General features: G+C 36.3%; 3 protein-coding genes across 3 annotated transcripts; 1 reads left to right on the top strand and 2 right to left on the bottom strand.

Moving 5' to 3' along the window:
• Positions 1-3,211: 3,211 nt before the first annotated feature.
• On the top strand, positions 3,212-10,905 carry LOC110694640 (subtilisin-like protease SBT2.3). Its single transcript, XM_021871802.1, has 10 exons — positions 3,212-3,928; positions 4,556-4,709; positions 5,199-5,596; positions 6,351-6,446; positions 7,176-7,248; positions 7,559-7,841; positions 8,438-8,766; positions 8,959-9,229; positions 9,324-9,605; positions 10,283-10,905. Exons 1-10 carry the CDS (start codon positions 3,711-3,713, stop codon positions 10,705-10,707), a joined length of 2,529 nt encoding a protein of 842 aa, XP_021727494.1. The 5' UTR covers positions 3,212-3,710; the 3' UTR covers positions 10,708-10,905.
• Positions 10,906-11,063: 158 nt separating this feature from the next.
• LOC110694767 (vegetative cell wall protein gp1-like) lies at positions 11,064-11,501 on the bottom strand. Its single transcript, XM_021871938.1, has one exon. The coding sequence runs from the start codon at positions 11,499-11,501 to the stop codon at positions 11,064-11,066; it is 438 nt and encodes a 145-aa protein (XP_021727630.1).
• Positions 11,502-14,808: 3,307 nt separating this feature from the next.
• On the bottom strand, positions 14,809-16,839 carry LOC110694802 (uncharacterized protein sll0103-like). The gene has a single exon (XM_021871970.1). The coding sequence runs from the start codon at positions 16,729-16,731 to the stop codon at positions 15,109-15,111; it is 1,623 nt and encodes a 540-aa protein (XP_021727662.1). The 5' UTR covers positions 16,732-16,839; the 3' UTR covers positions 14,809-15,108.
• Positions 16,840-18,481: the final 1,642 nt, after the last annotated feature.

Below are 18,481 nucleotides of genomic sequence, written 5' to 3'. Positions count from 1 at the left end.
AAAAGTATGAATGAGGCCGTTGCCATTTCCCCTTTACAAACTTTATAGCATTAACTTTTACAATTTCAATACTTGAAAAGGCTATATCAAATTGATATTTTCAAACAGGTCAACTTAACCCGAATTAAAAGCGATAAAAGTGTTAGGCCAAAAAATCACCAATTCTTAACTTTAAGATTGAAACTCACAATACTAGGTCAAATTAGTTTCATACGTGGCATCGTGTCATTGTGTAAGTAACATCTTGGGCAACTTTTTCATAGTTAAACAAAGCACTAAGCAGAACAAATTACCCCAAGTAGGCCAAGATTAATCTTTCCCTTGATGCACAATCATATAAGCTTGCACGAGTAGGGTAACATCACAAAAATGAATAACAAATGTACATAAAATTTTACCCCACTAAAATAGGCATATGGCCGTTAAAAAGAGGAACCAAAAAGGCGGCAAAACACAAGATCTTCAAGTGATAGCACATGAAAGAAAAAGTCAAGTTTTATGATTGGCACCGGAATAAGAGCGGGAAAGTTATGCTATTAATGGAGGGGTCATTAGCGACATTATCATTTGCTACCTTTTTCTTTTTTACTTTGCATCCTTCCCCCCCCCCCCCCCCCCCTTTTTTTACTAAGTATGTAAGTTGTGATTATTCATGATCAATCCATATATTCTCTTTACTATGTAACATACATACCAATGCTGTACAACACATTGGCTTTTTTTTTTTTTTTTTTTTTTTTTTTTTTTTGGTCTCAATCCTTTTTGGAATGTAGCATAAGCCATAAAGTTACTAATTAAGAAACCAACAACTCAATCCCTCTTATATTACCCGTGTGTTTTACCAATTGATTGTTAATGCAGTGGTGAATGGGGCTGCACTTGGTAGAAAAAATCGCGTGTTCGATCCCTACAATAATAATTGGGAGGGGATTGAAACCTAACCAACCAGAATTGAGCCCCGAATCCGAAATAGCCTAAAGGGTGAACAGGGTGGAACACCAAAAAGAATATTACCCGTGTGTTTTTTTGTTTATTGCTAATTGGTCTTCATATTTGGTTGTTATTATTACTTGGTAATAAGCAGAGTTGAGTTGCTAATTGAGTGATGTTCATGTAAACGGTAAACTAAGTAATTAACTTAGGTGAGCTTGAACTTTTACAGAGCTCAAACATATGTTCAAACTTGTTTTGTTTAATTAGGAGGTTACAGTACGTCATTGTGAACGATTTTGTTCATTTTATCGATTCATGTTCATAAACAAACGTTTTATTATACGAAATTTAATTTATATGGGTTTTGACACGTAAAAAACACTAAATCAAGCATAATAACCAAATCTTCTAGCAACTATTTAAAGGAACAATTGTGATTAAGTCACTAATGTTTATTACATACATAAGCTTTGACCTGGCCTTTTTCTTAAACATAGGTCAGCTAGGTGAGTTTTATCAAGACATGATGAATCTCGAACATGAGGTATTCCAAAACGAGTCCACGTAATTTCCATTTCACCAAACAGATAGTTGTACAATAAATATTATCCTAAGGTCTTGCTAGCACTTGTTCAATTAGTTGTACTTGTACAATACACATTGTTTGAAGGTATTACTAGCACATGTCCTTTGTTCGAATCACATCAATTCCGATCAAGTTAAATAAAGTACTCCGTAGTTGGTTAAGCTCTTGGCCTTGTTGCTTCACTTGTACAACAACACTAGTACAAGTACTCCCTACTGTCCCTAGTGTTAAAAGATTGACTTAACACACCAATGTCTTTCATAAAGTACATGAAAATGTTAGTAGGAATAACATGCATAAAATGAAAAGAAAAAAGTGATTAGTACTGAGAAAAGAGGACATGACGTAATATTGCATTAAAACGGCTCAACCTATTGTGGGCTGACTGGCTGGCTTCACTTACAAGCTGTGACCACAAATTTTTGCTGGGATTAAAATTACACTCTTTTGAAGACAGATTCAGATGCAGATAATAGTGCTCAGTAAACCCCAGAAAAATAAAGACTGTAAAAATTAGGAAATTAACAAAACAGGAAAAGATTAAAAAATAAAAAGGGCACTTAAAGTAGTATACTGAAAGTGACACTAAAGAAATGAAGTCAAGACTCAAGAGAGATTAGATCTGGAGAAGAATAAGCTAAGATGCATGCTTGATGCTTTAACCTCAACCTCAATTTCTTAGCCTTAACCTTGACACTTGGGACCCGCTTTCTCTTTCGTTTATCAACGGCTAGCATGTATGTTTGACTTTATATTGTCTGCAAGACCATGGAGTATAAGGCGTATAAGTTATAACACAAGACAATCTTAGCTTGGTCACAAATTTAATGCAATTAGAGATTAGAGATAATGCGATGATGTTGTCGTGTGATTTTCCCTAAAAACATATATAATGTCTCACATTAATAACAGAAGACACAGTTAAACAAATTAGGCTAAGGACAACTTCTCATATTGTCACATGGTTTTGGGATAAAACTTCATTGTACTTGTGAAGTTGACTCTCTCTTGGTGACGGTTTAACGGGTGCGATTCAAGCTCGTATTTCACATGGGGTATTATCGTATTAGAGCTAGCTAGACCAGGGGCAGAGACCTTACATGTGAGGCTGAGTACTGCTCACAGGCTATACTTGTATTTATACAAAATTCACTACCTTTATTTAACTCAAACTCGAATTATTAAAGTAATATACTAGTTAAATCGAAATAATAACTTAATAAGCAAAATAATACACATACATCAAAACCAACAGTTACATAGTACAAACTAAGCTAAATGCATGTCCTTCGTATTAGCTAAGTTGCGACAGACAACAGCTAGGACTTTTCTATCTAATGTCACTTCACTAAAATCCTCCAATAAAACAACACAAAGCCCCTTTAAGACTAGCCAACTTTTTTTTTTCCTCTGATTCGGCTCAACTCCATAGTTTGGGAGCCAATTTACAACACGATCAGTGTCATGATAACAACGGTAAATTCAATTCAACTTTTATAAAATTTGAGATGACTAGTCATTCGCTACTACTTTTATATACGACATGTCTCGTTACTCCCATATATGCTATAAAGGAATTCTGAGTTATATGTCTTATACCACATTACCACCTACCTAGCCTAGTGTATGAAAAATGCCAAAAGGAATTTAGGACAATGTAACACATAAAGATAGATGTAATGTAAATTATGTTATTGCCACTATACTAATAATGGTCAAGCTTTTTGGGCGGTGTGAAGAGTGACTACAAACAAGAGTACAAGAAGAAAATGGAGGATTTCTGGCTCTCTATCTGGCGCATCACTTCATAAACAATTTAAACAACCGCCCCACACAGCAACCTTCTCTCTTTCTCTCCTCTCTTCTTCCCTTTTATTTTGCTTCACTGGTCACTGTGCACTTATTAATGGAAATTGCTGCTTTTCAACTCACTCTTTTCTCTCTCCTAAATCCTATTCCCTTAATTTAATTCTTCCCCTTTTCCCAATCTTCCATAAAATCACTTCACACTCTTCCCGTTTTCAATAAAAGTTCCTTCATTTTTCTGTATTTAACGGTTTAACCCCTTAAAAATAAATTGGAGGGCACTTCCTGGGATTAATTTTTCCGTGTTTTGATTTTTAGCTCTGTTTCATGTGAAATTTCAACAAAGATCTCATCTTTTTTTCTGGGTTTTTTGTTCCTTGCAAAAATGGAGAGAATTAAGCTTAATTTCTTGCATTTACTCTTGCTACTTTTAGTGGGTGTTGCTGTATGTCAGAATGACCCAGATGAAGTTTCTGGAATTTACATTGTTACTCTCAAGCAAGCTCCTTCTGCTCATCTTTACTTCAATGAATTGAGTCAAAAGCATAAACCTGGGTTCAAAAAACATCCTCCTATTAAGTCAAGCACATTTCACAAACTTAGGTAAGCCATATTTTTCTTCAATTTAGTTATGATTATTTCTCTTTTTTACAAATATATATGTTTCTAATGTGGGTTTTTGCACATGTATATTATTTGTAATTATAATGGGATAATTTGGTAGGATTAATCATTTTTGGGATATTGTTTTCATTTATTTTGGAGGGTTCGTGACATAATTTGTAATTATATTCTTTAAAAAAATCATTTCTGTTTAATGTATGTTACATTACATGGGATCATGGATGTGTACAACGGTCAATTTATTTGTCTTTTTTGTGAGAAATTAAGGGTTTTAGCAATTGGCCATTTGGCCCCAACTCCTTATTTTTTTTGGATTTCTTGGATTCATTATATTAGGGGTCTTGTCTTTCTCATTTATGTCCTACCAATGCTTGTCCTTTTGACTTATTGCCAATTTATTTGATTTAGATTGATAAATATTACTATTTGTTTTTTTTGTCAGTTATATATTAAGATACTTGTGTTCTGTTACCTCTCAATTTTAGATTTTTTATTTGATCCTTTTTGGTTTAATACTAGGGATTTACTTTACCTTCTTGTAATATGATTTGAGCTTTCTGAATTATAATGTACCTGACTTTGCCCCGAACATTGTGAATTACTCAGGAATGACTCGAAAGTGGATCCTCATTACGGCTCGTATATTGCACGAGTACACGATTCGTTGTTGAGGAGGGCGTTGAGAGGGCAAAGATATCTGAAGCTGTATAGCTATCACTACTTGATTAATGGGTTTGCTGTGCTTGTTACCCCTGAGCAGGTATAATGTTTACCATCTTGTGCTATGCATTTTGTGCACAACTCTTATAATGATTAATTAAGAGTTCTATTGCACTTTAACTTTTCATGTCTCATTCTAGTGGGCTTAATGATTGTGTTCCCCACCCCCCTTTTCCCTTCCTTTGATTTTCTTTACCCATTGGGTGTGCATATTGGCTGGTACAGTCATGCTATGACGGTTAGACCCCCGTTCATGAGTACATCCTCTTAAAGCTTTTCACCCGCCTTGTTAGGCAAGAGTCAGACTCTCTATTTGGACACATTTTAATTACATTAACTGCATATGTTTCATTGATTTTGTGTGTTTTGGACGTGGATATTTTTAATGCAATAATCGTGTTTGTATAACTTATAAGATATCTTGACATGGAAATTTGTTAATAATTGCCAATATTAAACCTTTTTAATTTGGTCATAAATCACGGTAGCTTACTGTTTGCTAAAACTGACTTTATATGTAATTTTTAAGGCAGACAAGCTTTCTAGAAGAAGAGAAGTAGCCAATGTGGTGCTAGATTTCTCTGTTAGGACTGACACTACACACACACCTGAGTTCCTAGGATTGCCTCAAGGGGCATGGCCTCAGGAAGGAGGATATGATTCTGCAGGAGAAGGGGTTGTGATTGGACTTATTGATACTGGGATCGATCCTATGCATCCAAGTTTTTCGGATTCTATGGAAGCAAATGCATATCCAGTTCCGCAACATTTCTCCGGAATCTGTGAAGTTACTAGGGATTTTCCTTCAGGTTCTTGCAACAGGAAACTTGTTGGGGCTAGGCATTTTGCTGCATCGGCCATAACAAGAGGGATTTTCAATTACAGTAAGGACTATGCATCACCTTTTGATGGTGATGGACATGGGACGTAAGTTTCTTGTGCTTTTGGGTGTTATCACATCTTTCTAGGTCATTTATTTTTAACTATTGCCCTGCATGCAGTATACCGATGCTGATGAAAGCTCATTCCTGATACCAAAGTTTGCCTATTAATTTCAAATGTATATTTCTTGTTATCACTAGCTTATGTGATACTTGTTGCGTTGAAATTGACCAAGAATGGATGGTGTGCTTAACCGTTAGCTGATATGATTATACGAGGAGAAAAATGATAATTGAATAGTTGATAACAAGCTTTCTTAGAGGTTTATAGTAACGTATCTTTGCATAATTGCATTTTTGAGGTTCCATATTCAGCAGTTTGATAATTTTGCATTATTCTTATGAAAAACAAATCAACACTATGACCCATTATCAATGCAGTCGAAGCAGGGGTATGGGAATTGGGAAGGTATAATTGAACAATAATTGCCGATCTATAACAATACTAACAGCATTCATAATAATTGAAGTACTAATCCTCAAGTTACATTTCTGGCTAAAATACTTTGTTGGTGACTAGAATTCATTCAATTTTGCATCTGGTAGGACTTATTTTCTTGGGGGTCCTATGTATAGTTGATAATTAAGCTAGTGATTTCTTTAGTGCCTTAAGTTTGTGATTATACGGTTATACCAGATAGATTAATCAATAATCTTTTTTGATTTTTTAAAAATATAGAGAGATAGAATTATAATTTGATGTTGCTTATTTTATGTCTGCTTCTTGGCTATGAATATAGGCATACAGCTTCAATTGCATCAGGAAACCATGGTATTCCGGTTGTTGTATCTGGGCATCTCTTTGGAAATGCAAGTGGGATGGCTCCTCGCTCACAGTAATGCATCTGAACCCCTTTTTGTTGCTATCAATAAGAGTAGTCCATAAATTTCCTTTAAAATCTTTGTTAAAAAATCATACATTCCCTTATTTACGAGTATTTTTCATGGAAATAGTCATTAAGGGGGATTTTGGCTTTATATTATAAACATGAATAGTGAGTGAAGTCAATAATTTCAGGCACAATAAAGGTTTATGAGGCAAATAATTCCTTTAATAGCAGTAGAATATCAATAATCCAGAAGCTAATTTAAATGCAAGTTCAGGTTGTTGGAATACGCAATTGACGTTTTTAGCTTATTGTTTTCAAAAGCAACTTACATATTCTAGAAGGTGTCTGGTTGCTGTTTCATTTTGGAGCATTAAATTTATCATGTTGGTTACGTACGTTCTAGCTAAATTTAGATTATAGAAATTAATAAAACACAACTCGTTTAATATCTGAGCTATTTCCTCAACTTATATAAGCCATCAACCAATTGTCTCATATAGTCATATCTAGGCTGGTTGGTCTACATAAATCCCTTGTTGTTGGCTAACAATTATAGATGAGTGCCAATGTAGAAAGCTCAGATTAAGATTATTTTCTACTTTTTTGGTTTACTGATTCTTTCAGAACGACCATTAGCTATTACGACAACTGTTCCTTTTATTAGCATATACCATATTCAGTAGTTGAATGAATTTATAGATCATACATTCACCCAATTTATTTCACTCTTTTCAGTGTTGCTATATACAAGGCATTGTACAAGGGTTTTGGTGGATTTGCTGCTGATGTAGTGGCAGCCATAGACCAGGTACCTATCAGTTACTTATTCATTATGATGTTATGGTACAAATTTCTAGTCTCTTCAAGTATGACGGAGGACACTGCATTTGTACCCAAGTGACTCCGGAGGGGGGAAGGGTGTGTGTGTGACTGTGATAGTGTCATGCAAGACAACTTGTTTCATACATATTATTCTTTGTTAGCTCATTTAGTTGTTTCCTAGAACTCGTTAGCAATCTAGTTCAATAAAAAAAAATTGCTCTTATAAAAACCCTGATGATGAAATTTCTTCTTGTTTCCTCTTTACTAACTGTATAGGTTCATACTCATTTATGCAGGCAGCTCAGGATGGTGTTGACATTCTTAGCTTATCGATCACACCCAATAGGCGTCCTCCAGGAGTTGCCACATTCTTCAATCCCATAGACATGGCCTTGTTAACAGCTGTCAAAGCTGGTATATTTGTAGTACAAGCAGCCGGAAACACTGGTCCAGCTCCACGCAGTATTTCTTCCTTTAGCCCATGGATCTTCACAGTAGGTGCTGCTTCTCATGACAGAGTTTATAATAACTACATATCTCTTGGCAACAATGTGACCTTATCAGGGGCTGGACTTGCGTGTAAGTCTGAAACTTTTCCATATGCATTTATGATAGTATTGTTTTGCTGGAAAACCAATACTAAGATTAGACTCTAGTTAGTAGTTACTCAGCTCAATTTATGATAGTATTATGGTACTGCTGTGATGTGTGTTAATATAATTATTGATAAGGGTGCCATTGTTGTGGTTGAAGTTAAGAACATCCTTAGAATTTGAAAGTATTTGCTGGTCCATGGGATTTGGTGGCTGTTTCTCGCTTTCCTGTTGAACTCATGCAGCCGGGGCTTTTTGGGTGAATTGACATCCGTAACACTTATGCGTTAGTATTTGTGCATTGGTCCATGGGATAGCAGTGCTTAATACTCCAGTACTGCTATAATCAAAAGACTTATTATCATGAAGGTTGTGCAACTTTCTATTATTTGGTCTTGGTCGTAATTTCTAGCCGTGTTTCAGTTAGCAATAATAATTAATAAGGATCATTATCCAGAAAGCTTGAATTAGGCTAAATAAGTAATATTTTTCCTGTTTATCTGATTCTGTGTCATATTTGGCCATCACAAAATTCAAGCTACTCATTCTTTTCTTGGTCTGAATTTTTTATTTGGTTCACAGCGGGTACAAATGACACTATGTATACATTGATCTCTGCTGCGCATGCTTTGAGCAATGATACTGCTGCTCCAACTGATATGTACGTTGGGGAATGTCAAAATCCCAGTATTTTAAATCCAGACCTTGTTGCTGGAAACCTTTTGATTTGTAGTTATTCAGTACGTTTCGTGCTAGGAGTTTCCACCATCAAACAGGCTCTGCAGACTGCCAAGAACCTTAGTGCAGCTGGTGTTGTGTTTTACTTGGATCCTTTTGTTTTAGGGTTTCAGATAAACCCAACTCCTATGGATATGCCTGGCATCATAATTCCTTCAGCAAATGATTCCAAGGTACCCTTTTATTTATTTAGTAATTTTTAGATTTGAGTACAACGAAGCATGTAGGGACAGTCAATAATTTCCTGCTTCTAAGCGTACCTACATTCATCTCAAATTGTCAATAAGATTATTAGAGATCCTTGCATGTGCAACTTCACTGTATCTTCCGTTCATCCTCATCAATAATTTTTTTTCCTTTGACAGGTTTTACTCCAATATTACAATACCTCTTTGGTGAGAGATGGGACCACAAAAAAAGTTGTTAAATTCGGAGCGGTAGCTAGCATTTCTGGTGGACTGAAGCCAGATTTCAGTTATTCTGCTCCGAAGGTGATGTACTACTCTGCTAGAGGTCCAGATCCAGAAGACAGTTCTCTTGATAATGCAGATATACTGAAACCAAATCTGGTTGCTCCAGGAAATTCAATATGGGGTGCTTGGAGCTCACTTGGCACTGATTCTACTGAATTTCTAGGTATATATTCTATTAAATGATGTCTTGCTGATAATGAATATGGGTAAATCGAAGGTGAAACTAACTTTCTTGCATCAAAATGTAAATTATATAGGGGAGGAGTTTGCTATGGTGTCTGGGACAAGCATGGCTGCTCCTCATGTTGCAGGACTGGCGGCTCTAATTAAGAAGAAATTTCCTAGTTTCAGTCCAGCAGCTATTGCCTCAGCTCTTTCGACGACAGCTTCACTTCGTGACAAGAATGGAGGGCCAATTATGGCCCAGCGTGCTTATTCTAACCCAGATGCGAACATATCTCCTGCAACTCCATTTGACATGGGCAGTGGATTTGTTAATGCAACTGCTGCTCTAGATCCAGGACTCATCTTCGATTCAAGTAAGTGTCACATTTTTGGGAAACTATTATATGTTTTTGTCGCCAATAGGGTTTAATGATGAACTGCTAATGAATGATGATTCTTCCTTCTGTTATTTGTAATTTGAAGTGATAATGGATATGGTCATTTAATTTCTCATGCATCACAAGCTAACTGCAATCAGGTGTGAATTAATCTTGTAATTCCATGTTACATGGGCAAAGGATTTTTAAATGCCTCCATATATGGATATAACTAGGCTTAGCCCCGATTATATGACTCAAATTTTGCACTTAGTGAGGGATCTAATTTGAACACAGGCATATAAATCAGCATGGGTTCATCTTTGAGTTCTGCACTCAAGTGGTTCGAAGCAATGTCGAATGCAGTTGCATAAGATGTATCTAACTCCATGCATCTTTAAAGAAACGTCTTTTTTAACTTGTCAGAATTGTGATTTTGTTTGATAATGGTCTGGTAACAAGTCATCTCTGAGGCTCAATGTATGTTATAAGTTTGATGCCGTGGTAAATTGGTAACGTGTTATGGAATGACGAAATTTGACACCAACATTGTTATAAATCTGACAAATGCACACTTTTTCAGACAATTTTTTTGGTATTACCTTTGATATTTCTTTGCCTTCATCTTTGCTCAGCAATAAAATCTGACAACTATACACTTTTTGATGCTGCAGCCTATGATGATTTGGTTTCCTTCCTTTGTGGTATAAATGGTTCAGCTCCAGTAGTGTTAAACTACACAGGTCAGACCTGTGATGGGATTCCTACCATGATTGGCTCGGACTTGAACTTACCCTCTATTACAATCGGGACACTAAACCAAACTAGAGATGTCAATCGAACAGTTTTAAATGTTGGTATGAATGAAACCTTTCGTGTTGGTTGGAGCGCTCCTTATGGTGTTTCTATGAAGGTTGTGCCCACACACTTCGTCATTGCAGCTGGAGAGAAACAGGTACTGACTGTATCTCTGAATGCTACTATGAATGGTACTGCTGCTAGTTATGGTAGGATAGGTCTTTTTGGGGATCAAGGTCACACTGTAAACATCCCTTTATCTGTCATCTTTAGATACTCTTACAATGTAAGTAGCAGTTGATGACTATGAAAATGATTATTTCTTCTATTGTCCGAGCATGGAGGTCGGCTAATTGTATCTTACTAATCTTTTCACGGGGGTGCTGATTAATTTTTTTGATTCAATACATGTAAAGTAGTTGTACTTTGTTCAGAATGTAGATATGTGAGTGTATGATAATTAAAAAGAAAACTTTCTATTTCTGCACCTTTCCATTGATATTGGGAGTAAAAGTTCTTATAATGTACTACTAGTAGATGTGGCTAGTCCAAACAATGATATTTTCAAATAGATTATTGAATATAATGATCTAAGAATGAAAAGCAGCCGTCCTTTTTCTTTATTCTTCCATTTAGCTGCTTCTTCTGTGGAGAGAATCAGGGGTTCAGGGTTTCATCATTACCTGGATTCATTGTTGATGGATTCTGTGGCATCATTTTAGCTGGTGGATTGGGGAAGCTGGGTGGAACGCCACTTGGGGTGCCGGGGATGGGCCCTGTGCCGGGGATTGAAGGATTGGAAGGTCCTGTGGGTATCGGTGAAGGGATGGTGGGCATTGAAGGGTAGGTAGGCAAGTTGGGGAAGGGATATAGGGGGAGAAAGTGAGGTGGAAGAAGTGGTTTGTGAAATGCTGGAAAAGCCATTGATGCTGCAGGCTTATTTTGAGAGGGTGCTGCCATGGCTGGCTGTCCAAGCTGGGGTGACGGATCGGTTAAGTTATTCTGTAGCAAATGACGGGCAGCCACTTGGTGCGAAGTGAAGCAAGCAACCAGCAAGAGAGCTAGGAAAATGATTACGGAGTAAGTATGAGACATCTTTGTTGATATTCTTTGATTCAAGGATTTTAACAGATGATGAAAGGGTTGTTTTCGAGTCGAGGTTAAGTGCTTTTGACTTTTGAGTCTGAAAGAGGGTTATATTCTTATATAGTGTGCTGGAGAGGGTTGAAATGATGCATTGCATGGTGATTCTAATCCAAACCTAATACATTAAATCAGGTTTTGCATGTTACAAGGGTAATATAGTTGGACAAAAAGAGAGTTCACATGTTATTTATGAAGTTTGACTAACTTGTAATGTCAAGGAGGGAAAAATGTTATAGGTGTTGCAAAAGTTGCAGTTTCTAACATTTTCTGGATATGAGAATTGAGCTCAGGCATATATAGTGCCAAATTTTTTGTAAGAACAGACAGAGAAAAGGGAAGAAGGGGGGGGGGGGGGGGGGGGAGTTATCTCCTAGGTGACTTTAACATCTTCTTTGGTTGTTGATAGGTAATAAATAGTGGTAATGGTAAAAAAAAAAAAAAAAAAAAAAAAATTTCATGCGTTCCCATGGTAATGCTATTTCCTCAAATATTTTTTTTATTCAAAATTTTCATTACCACTCTAAAGATGGTATTGTGTGGTAGTATTTCTTAGCAAAATTATATATACAAATCTATTACCATTCTCACAATTTATGATCACTCACCATGGTTGCAATAAGAGATTGAGAAATTAGTTGTTAGCGGCTTAGCGTCAGACTAGGAGTAGGGGGAATGGATGAGGGGATACAAGATTTTTTCGCTAGCACACTTGATGATTATACTCCTTCCGGTTCACAATATAGGTCGTTTTAGCTGTAGTTTATTGATCCAAAATTTAGACTGCCTTAGGTTATTGGCAAGTGTGTAATACATCTATATTTTTGAATTCACATAATCTTGTTATATGTACTAGATGAAAATCAAATCTCAGAATCAGAAACCCAAACAAAAGATCTGTAATTTTAATATTTGCTGTTGTGCTGATAAGCTCGTTTCTTTAACATAAAGAACACTGCATACAGAGGATTTTAACACAATGCACATTACAATTCTGGAGGAGATGCACGGAACTGCCATTCGTGAATGGTGATTCTCCTCCTTGGAGCCTGAGTTGCTGTCTCTGGCTCTCTACATGCCGTGGACTATCATCTATGCTGTCCCCGACTTGAATTTTTTGTCTCGTTATAGTTAGATTTCTCATCCTCTTTAGCATACACCCCAAGGTCAAATTTCAGAGATCATCCATACTACACTTCCCCAGTTCCCCCTCCTCTGCCATGGCCTGTACCTGCGCTATGCCTTTTATGGTTTTGTCATCTTTGCTCAATTCTTCTACTTTACCTCCGTGTTGAATAGCCTTCTTATAGATAGTACCTCTTGGCAATTTGCAAGTGTAGTGATTAGAGTGAACAATTGAACATCACAAGTTCATCTGTTCAAGTCTTCGCGAGCCACTATGTACTCTTTTTCTTAACATTTTGATGCTTTTCACACTTTTGTTTGTTCTATGAGAAGTTGAAAACTCAGTAAAAGTAAACTACATGAGATTGTAACATGGTTCTATACATGGTCTACATCAACGGACACTACGGAGTAATCATTTTATGCATTCTTGGTTAAGTAAAAAGCTCTCTGAACTCATCTAGTGAAGAAACAATTCTCCCAAAACTCCTTAGATACTGATAATGAGTACCAAGATCCTGATAAACTCGAAGAAATACTGATGGAGTGAAATGGGAGTCTGTGAATCAAATTCCGGAGTGCAGAAATCATCGACTCTGTGTAGACTCTCTAAGTAGACTATAACTAGTTATCCTCTAGTAAACGAAGCTTGTGCTGTTTCAATAAGGAACTAACGTGACATGCCTCTCAGATGGGATGACCGTTGTTCTGGCTTAAATCTTGTTAATTTCATGAAAGGAGTTGATTGCTTATTTGGAGGTAAAGTAGTAATACTCCTGATAACATGTACATATACAAGTATTATTATCGATAAATTGAAAAGAAAATTATATGTTTTTGCAGCTTCTATTAATGTATTGGAAGTAAAAGTTCTTACAATGTACTACTAGAGTACTAGTAGATATGGCTAGTCCAAACTAAGCTAAATTTCTATTATATTATTGGACATAATGATCTAAGTATGAGTCTCGTGGAAGACCGGCTTATATTATTCCATCAGATCAGTTGCTACTTCTGTGGAGATGTTTCAGAATCAGGGGTTCGTACTGGGAGTACTTGACGGATTCTCTGTTGTCAAGTTAGGTGGTGGAATGGGAAAGCTAGGTGGCACGCTGCCCGGGATACTGGGGAGGGATCCCGTGGGAATCGTAGGGAACGTTGGTCCTGTAGGTGTGGGCAGTGAAGGGATAGTAGGCATGCTGGGGAAGGGTATAAATGGGAAGAAGTGTGGTGGAACAAGTGGTTCCTGAAATGCAGGGAATGTCAGTGATCCTGGGGTTTTTCCGAGTGAGGGTGTTGGTAGTCCAAGCTGGGAAGACGGATCGAATAGGTTCATTTGTAGCAAATGGCGTGCAGTTGCTTGGCCTGAAGTGAAGCAAGCAATCAATGAGAGAGCAAGGAAGAAATTTCGCCGCGTAGTGTAAGGCATTTTTGGTGATGTTCTTTGAGCACAAAATGTTTAATAGGGAATAAAGATGTAGATTTCTAATAAGGCAAGGCTTAGTGACATTAACTTAATGAGTATGATAGGAGTTTTATATTGTGTAAAAAAGTGTATAAATGATGCATTGCATGGTAGTTCTAATCCAAACCTAATAGTTTCAAAGTCAAGTTCACAAGTTATCTATGAAGTTTGACTAATTTCTTATGTTGAGTAAAAAAACAAAAAATCCAGTTTTGTTCAAAGTCATAATTGTTGTTGAATTAAGAACAACTAGCTAGATCGGAAGAGAGTCTCGGCGAGTGGTTTTATTTTCTTTTAGGTGTTTTTTTTTCCTATCATTTCATCCTTTCGTGCAGATTTAGTTGTCACATTACTAGTTTAAATTACACTTCGTTGTATTAATGTGACAATTTAATATTGAATGAAGACATTTTATAAATTCAAAGCCTAAGGTAGCTAATTTATAGTTCCTACTAATTAAAAATTAAACACAATGCAGAGACTTGAAAACCCAAAAAGGTTAAACTACTGATAATCAAAACATAGAAAATCAGAAGCAATAAGCTTCAACAATAAGAATTTGCTGCACATAAATTTTTACCAAGATTTAATAATTTTATCAAAACTACAGTATATAATAATTTGTAATAGATAAAAAAAAAAAAAATGTTACAGAAAAAAGAGGGAATATATACTAGAAAGTATGAAGAAAAGAAAGAAAGGAAGCTTCTTTAACACAATGGAAATCATATTAATCTCTGCAACTTTTTTTTTATCATTCATATTCATGATAATAAGTTGACATAATATAAATGTGATAGCTAGTCAAATATAAAAGGATGGTAAGATGGCTACAGTTTCGATAAAGCTACTGCTAAATCATTTCCAAAACCTTCACCTTAATCCAAACCACACCTACTGTAAATATAAGTACTGAAAGAAAAACTTCTGTTTCGAATTTAGTTTGCAGAGACAATTTAAAGTAATTTCTTAAGGCTTGCTGTTGTTACTGCTTTCAGCTGAATTCTCATTTTGATCGCGCAGTTCCTGTGACTTCTGCACCATTCTTCTCATGATCGACGTCTGATAATAAGGTATGTCCTCAGGCGGAGCAGAACCAGAAGCACCATCAGGTATGAGAGCTTGAGTTGAAGCTCTCTGATCAAAAAGTGTCATACACCTTGAAAGTACAAAAGCGTTTCCTCTCGCTTTAAATTCTTCCCTACTCTTCATCTTCTTCTGTATGGCTTTCAAATCCTTTTGCAATTGTTCACATAAAGGATCCCTTGCCTCTCCTGAGACTGTCCGCATCAGTTTTGTTTTTTCCTGTTCAAGAAATGATACAGCTTCGCTTAGCTCTCCTCGTACTGCCATTGCTTGTGCCTTGACAATGTTTTCTGCTATTCCAATGCGGATTATCTCTCTTTCCACCTCTATCTGCATGTCCTCTGTTGAAACGTTCTCAGCTGGTGGCCGGGGAATTTCAACACAGACAATGTCAGACGTTATGTATTGGTTAGAGAGTGGGTCTTTGTAGGAACAATTGACCTCTAACAACTGCGTTGTTAAGGTCTCCTGATCAGCTGGTGGGACTGAGACAGACACCAGGAACATCCTCTTTTCTTCCGCGTATACATCCACCATATGTATCACTCCATGTATCCCATCAGCAGCTATACTGCTGCGATACCTGCTGGAGAAGATGCACTGAATTTGAACCCCTGGTGAGACAGATCTCACTTTTAATTCCACTTCTTGTGCCTTAACACTTAACAATCCTCCTATGCACTGAGCAAAGGCGTCTTGGATAGTATCAATTGACTCGATATATGAGAAGGTCCCACCTGAACTATCTGCTATGGCGTGCAGAACAGTAGCATTGTGGTCATGACCAAGCCCAAATGTGTGTACAGGAACCGCACCAGTTTGTGAAACAGAAACCGATGTGTCATTATTACGGAGGTAAAGCGGGAGAGTTTTGAGGGCGTCGAGGGAATCTTTATATCTTCTGTCTTGACCGTCTGAAAGAAGAATAATACTTGAGACTGGGTTCATTTCACTCCTCTTCTCCAGGATCATCGCAGCTGTTTCCAGTCCTGCAATGATATTAGTGGAGTCATGGGTGTGTTTGAACCGGATAGTGTCAACTCGCCTTGCATCAGTCATCCTCAAAAGTTGGGTCAGTCGTCGTTTTGAGTTTGCAAATGTGATGATAGACAGCCGGTCTGAAGGGCCAAGGTTGTCGACAACAAACTCTATTGCCTGCTTGGCGAGCCTGAACTTTTCACCACCCATACTGTCACTCACATCTAGAATTGCAATGAGATCGAGTGGGGCATGGTCAATCTGCCTATCCGGGGATAAGCAAGGGGCCTGAAGGCCAATGAGGACACCAAATCTGGAGGATTGTTCGGAGTTGCTTAGTGCAGGGTATTGAGGTAAGCCTGTTACTATCATGTTAGCATTGCGAGGGTGTGATGGGGTTGGGTACCTCGGGGGTGGTGGCAGGGACAGGGAGGGGTTTATCGTCGGTGAAGGAAGTACGAGTTGAAATTGATTGTATGAAGAGGTGTGTCCACGTAGCGCGACAAGTAGGGCAAAAGTGACAGCCATGCTTAACCCTACAAGCAATGCAGCTGAAATGGAAGATGTGAGAGCACTCTGCTGTAAACAATGCCTTGCCTTGTCCTACAACCATCTTTCCAAGGCATATGTCACATACTTCCTATGACATCACAACAAAAACATTATAAAATCAATGATTTCTATGTATATTTACTTCACCAAAGATCAATAAAGAAGGAACCTGAAAAATACAGGGGAAGATATATATAACAGCATGAATCAACAATCAAGTAATCTAACAGCTTAACTATGTTTGGTATAATTAAAGGTGATAAGTATGTAATACATGAAAATCATATATATTTCTCGTAATTTATAGCTAGTTATACATTTAGTAACTAGGGAAGAAACCCAATAAAAAGTTAAATTCATGCTAACATAGGAATGGATTGATTATAAAATTTGATTATAGAAGTTGTAACGCATACATCAAACGAATAATATGATTAAATTTCAATGATTTTGCACATGTTTAATTTTTGAATAATTTTGATTAATCAATCAATTTAATTATTTGAATCAACAAAACAAATTGCTCTTGGAGCAATTTGAAATATCAAGTTTATCTCCTTGATTTACAATTTTACATATCAATTGATAACTCGATCTACATCAAAACAAAATAAATACGTACATTAATATGAATGAAAGTATGATAAATAAGGAGTGAGTAATTTAGTTTACCTTGGTTTTGGTCTCCATTTTTTCAAAGCACTCTGATTTATTTTCCTCTCTAACTGAGAAAATATTATAAATGGGCTAACTCTCTCACTTTCTTTGAGATAGTAGAGAAAGATGTGACTTGGTGTGTTAGAACTCTTAGAAAGCTACTACTAGCTTGGTGTTTATATACCTGTCCAAATGCCTTAAGGGTTAATGTTTTGGAATTTGTGAAACTTGATTAGTGTTGTTAATGTTTCATTGACTTAATATATTCACTTTTATATTTCAAAAATTGACATTTAGAGCTACACATATAAATTTATTTTGTTTAATTAAATTATGAGTCAAATGTCGGTCAGATATAGATTACAGTATGTAAAACCCTTGAAAATTCTAGCACGAAATCCATATTGATTATAATCTCTCATTTCCAAGTTTTAAAAAGTAAATCAATAATGATTTTGTCTTTTCACGTGAGTAAATCCAGAATGATTTTGTATTTTCATACGTTGCCAGCACAACTTTTAGGATTTTATCTAAAAGTCATCTAAAATGTTCATAAATAACTGATTTATATATATAACAAGAAATTAATTAGTATATGAGTTACAAGATTTTTTTTTATTTTTAAAAATGATTATATTGATGCCAATATGTTATTTCACTCATTTGCTTAAGTTCATCTCTATTCACCAATAATGCCATTAGGTGAAGTTAACCACAACTCATCTAAACCTAGTCAACCAAAAACAATCGGTCTACAAAGACAAACCTTCTTGAGCTTGACCGGTCAATTGACTCAATTCAGTCAATATCGACTAAATTCTTACAGACTTGATCAAATTCTCAGGTAATTTATCTCAATTTACGTTTTTCCAATTGAACACCATTTTATAACCCTAATTTTTGTTGCTTTGATTTGGCAATTTCATCTTCTTTGAAGTCCGTTTTTCAATTAAATTCTACCAAGAATTTGTGTTCTGGGTCGTAATTTTTAATTCTACCAAGAAAGGAGACTTTTTGTGTAATTCATGTTCATTTTCCTGCCGAAATGATTCTTAAGTAAAATTAAATT

Source organism: Chenopodium quinoa, unplaced genomic scaffold, assembly GCF_001683475.1.
Source record: "Chenopodium quinoa cultivar QQ74 unplaced genomic scaffold, ASM168347v1, whole genome shotgun sequence".
In the NCBI taxonomy this organism is placed as follows: domain Eukaryota; kingdom Viridiplantae; phylum Streptophyta; class Magnoliopsida; order Caryophyllales; family Amaranthaceae; genus Chenopodium; species Chenopodium quinoa.
The sequence above is the reverse complement of the archived record's forward strand: the minus strand, read 5'-3'. Positions and strand labels throughout refer to the sequence as shown.

What these genes read in the sequence shown, in the direction of transcription:
- LOC110694640 (XM_021871802.1), top strand. Translation starts at nt 3,711, where the DNA reads ATGGAGAGAATTAAGCTTAATTTCTTGCATTTACTCTTGCTACTTTTA. An exon ending in TAGTGGCAGCCATAGACCAG is followed by an intron (nt 7,249 to 7,558) that starts GTACCTATCAGT and finishes TCATTTATGCAG; the next exon opens with GCAGCTCAGGATGGTGTTGA. An exon ending in CTTCAGCAAATGATTCCAAG is followed by an intron (nt 8,767 to 8,958) that starts GTACCCTTTTAT and finishes TTCCTTTGACAG; the next exon opens with GTTTTACTCCAATATTACAA.
- LOC110694802 (XM_021871970.1), bottom strand. Translation starts at nt 16,731, where the DNA reads ATGGCTGTCACTTTTGCCCTACTTGTCGCGCTACGTGGACACACCTCT.
- LOC110694767 (XM_021871938.1), bottom strand. Translation starts at nt 11,501, where the DNA reads ATGTCTCATACTTACTCCGTAATCATTTTCCTAGCTCTCTTGCTGGTT.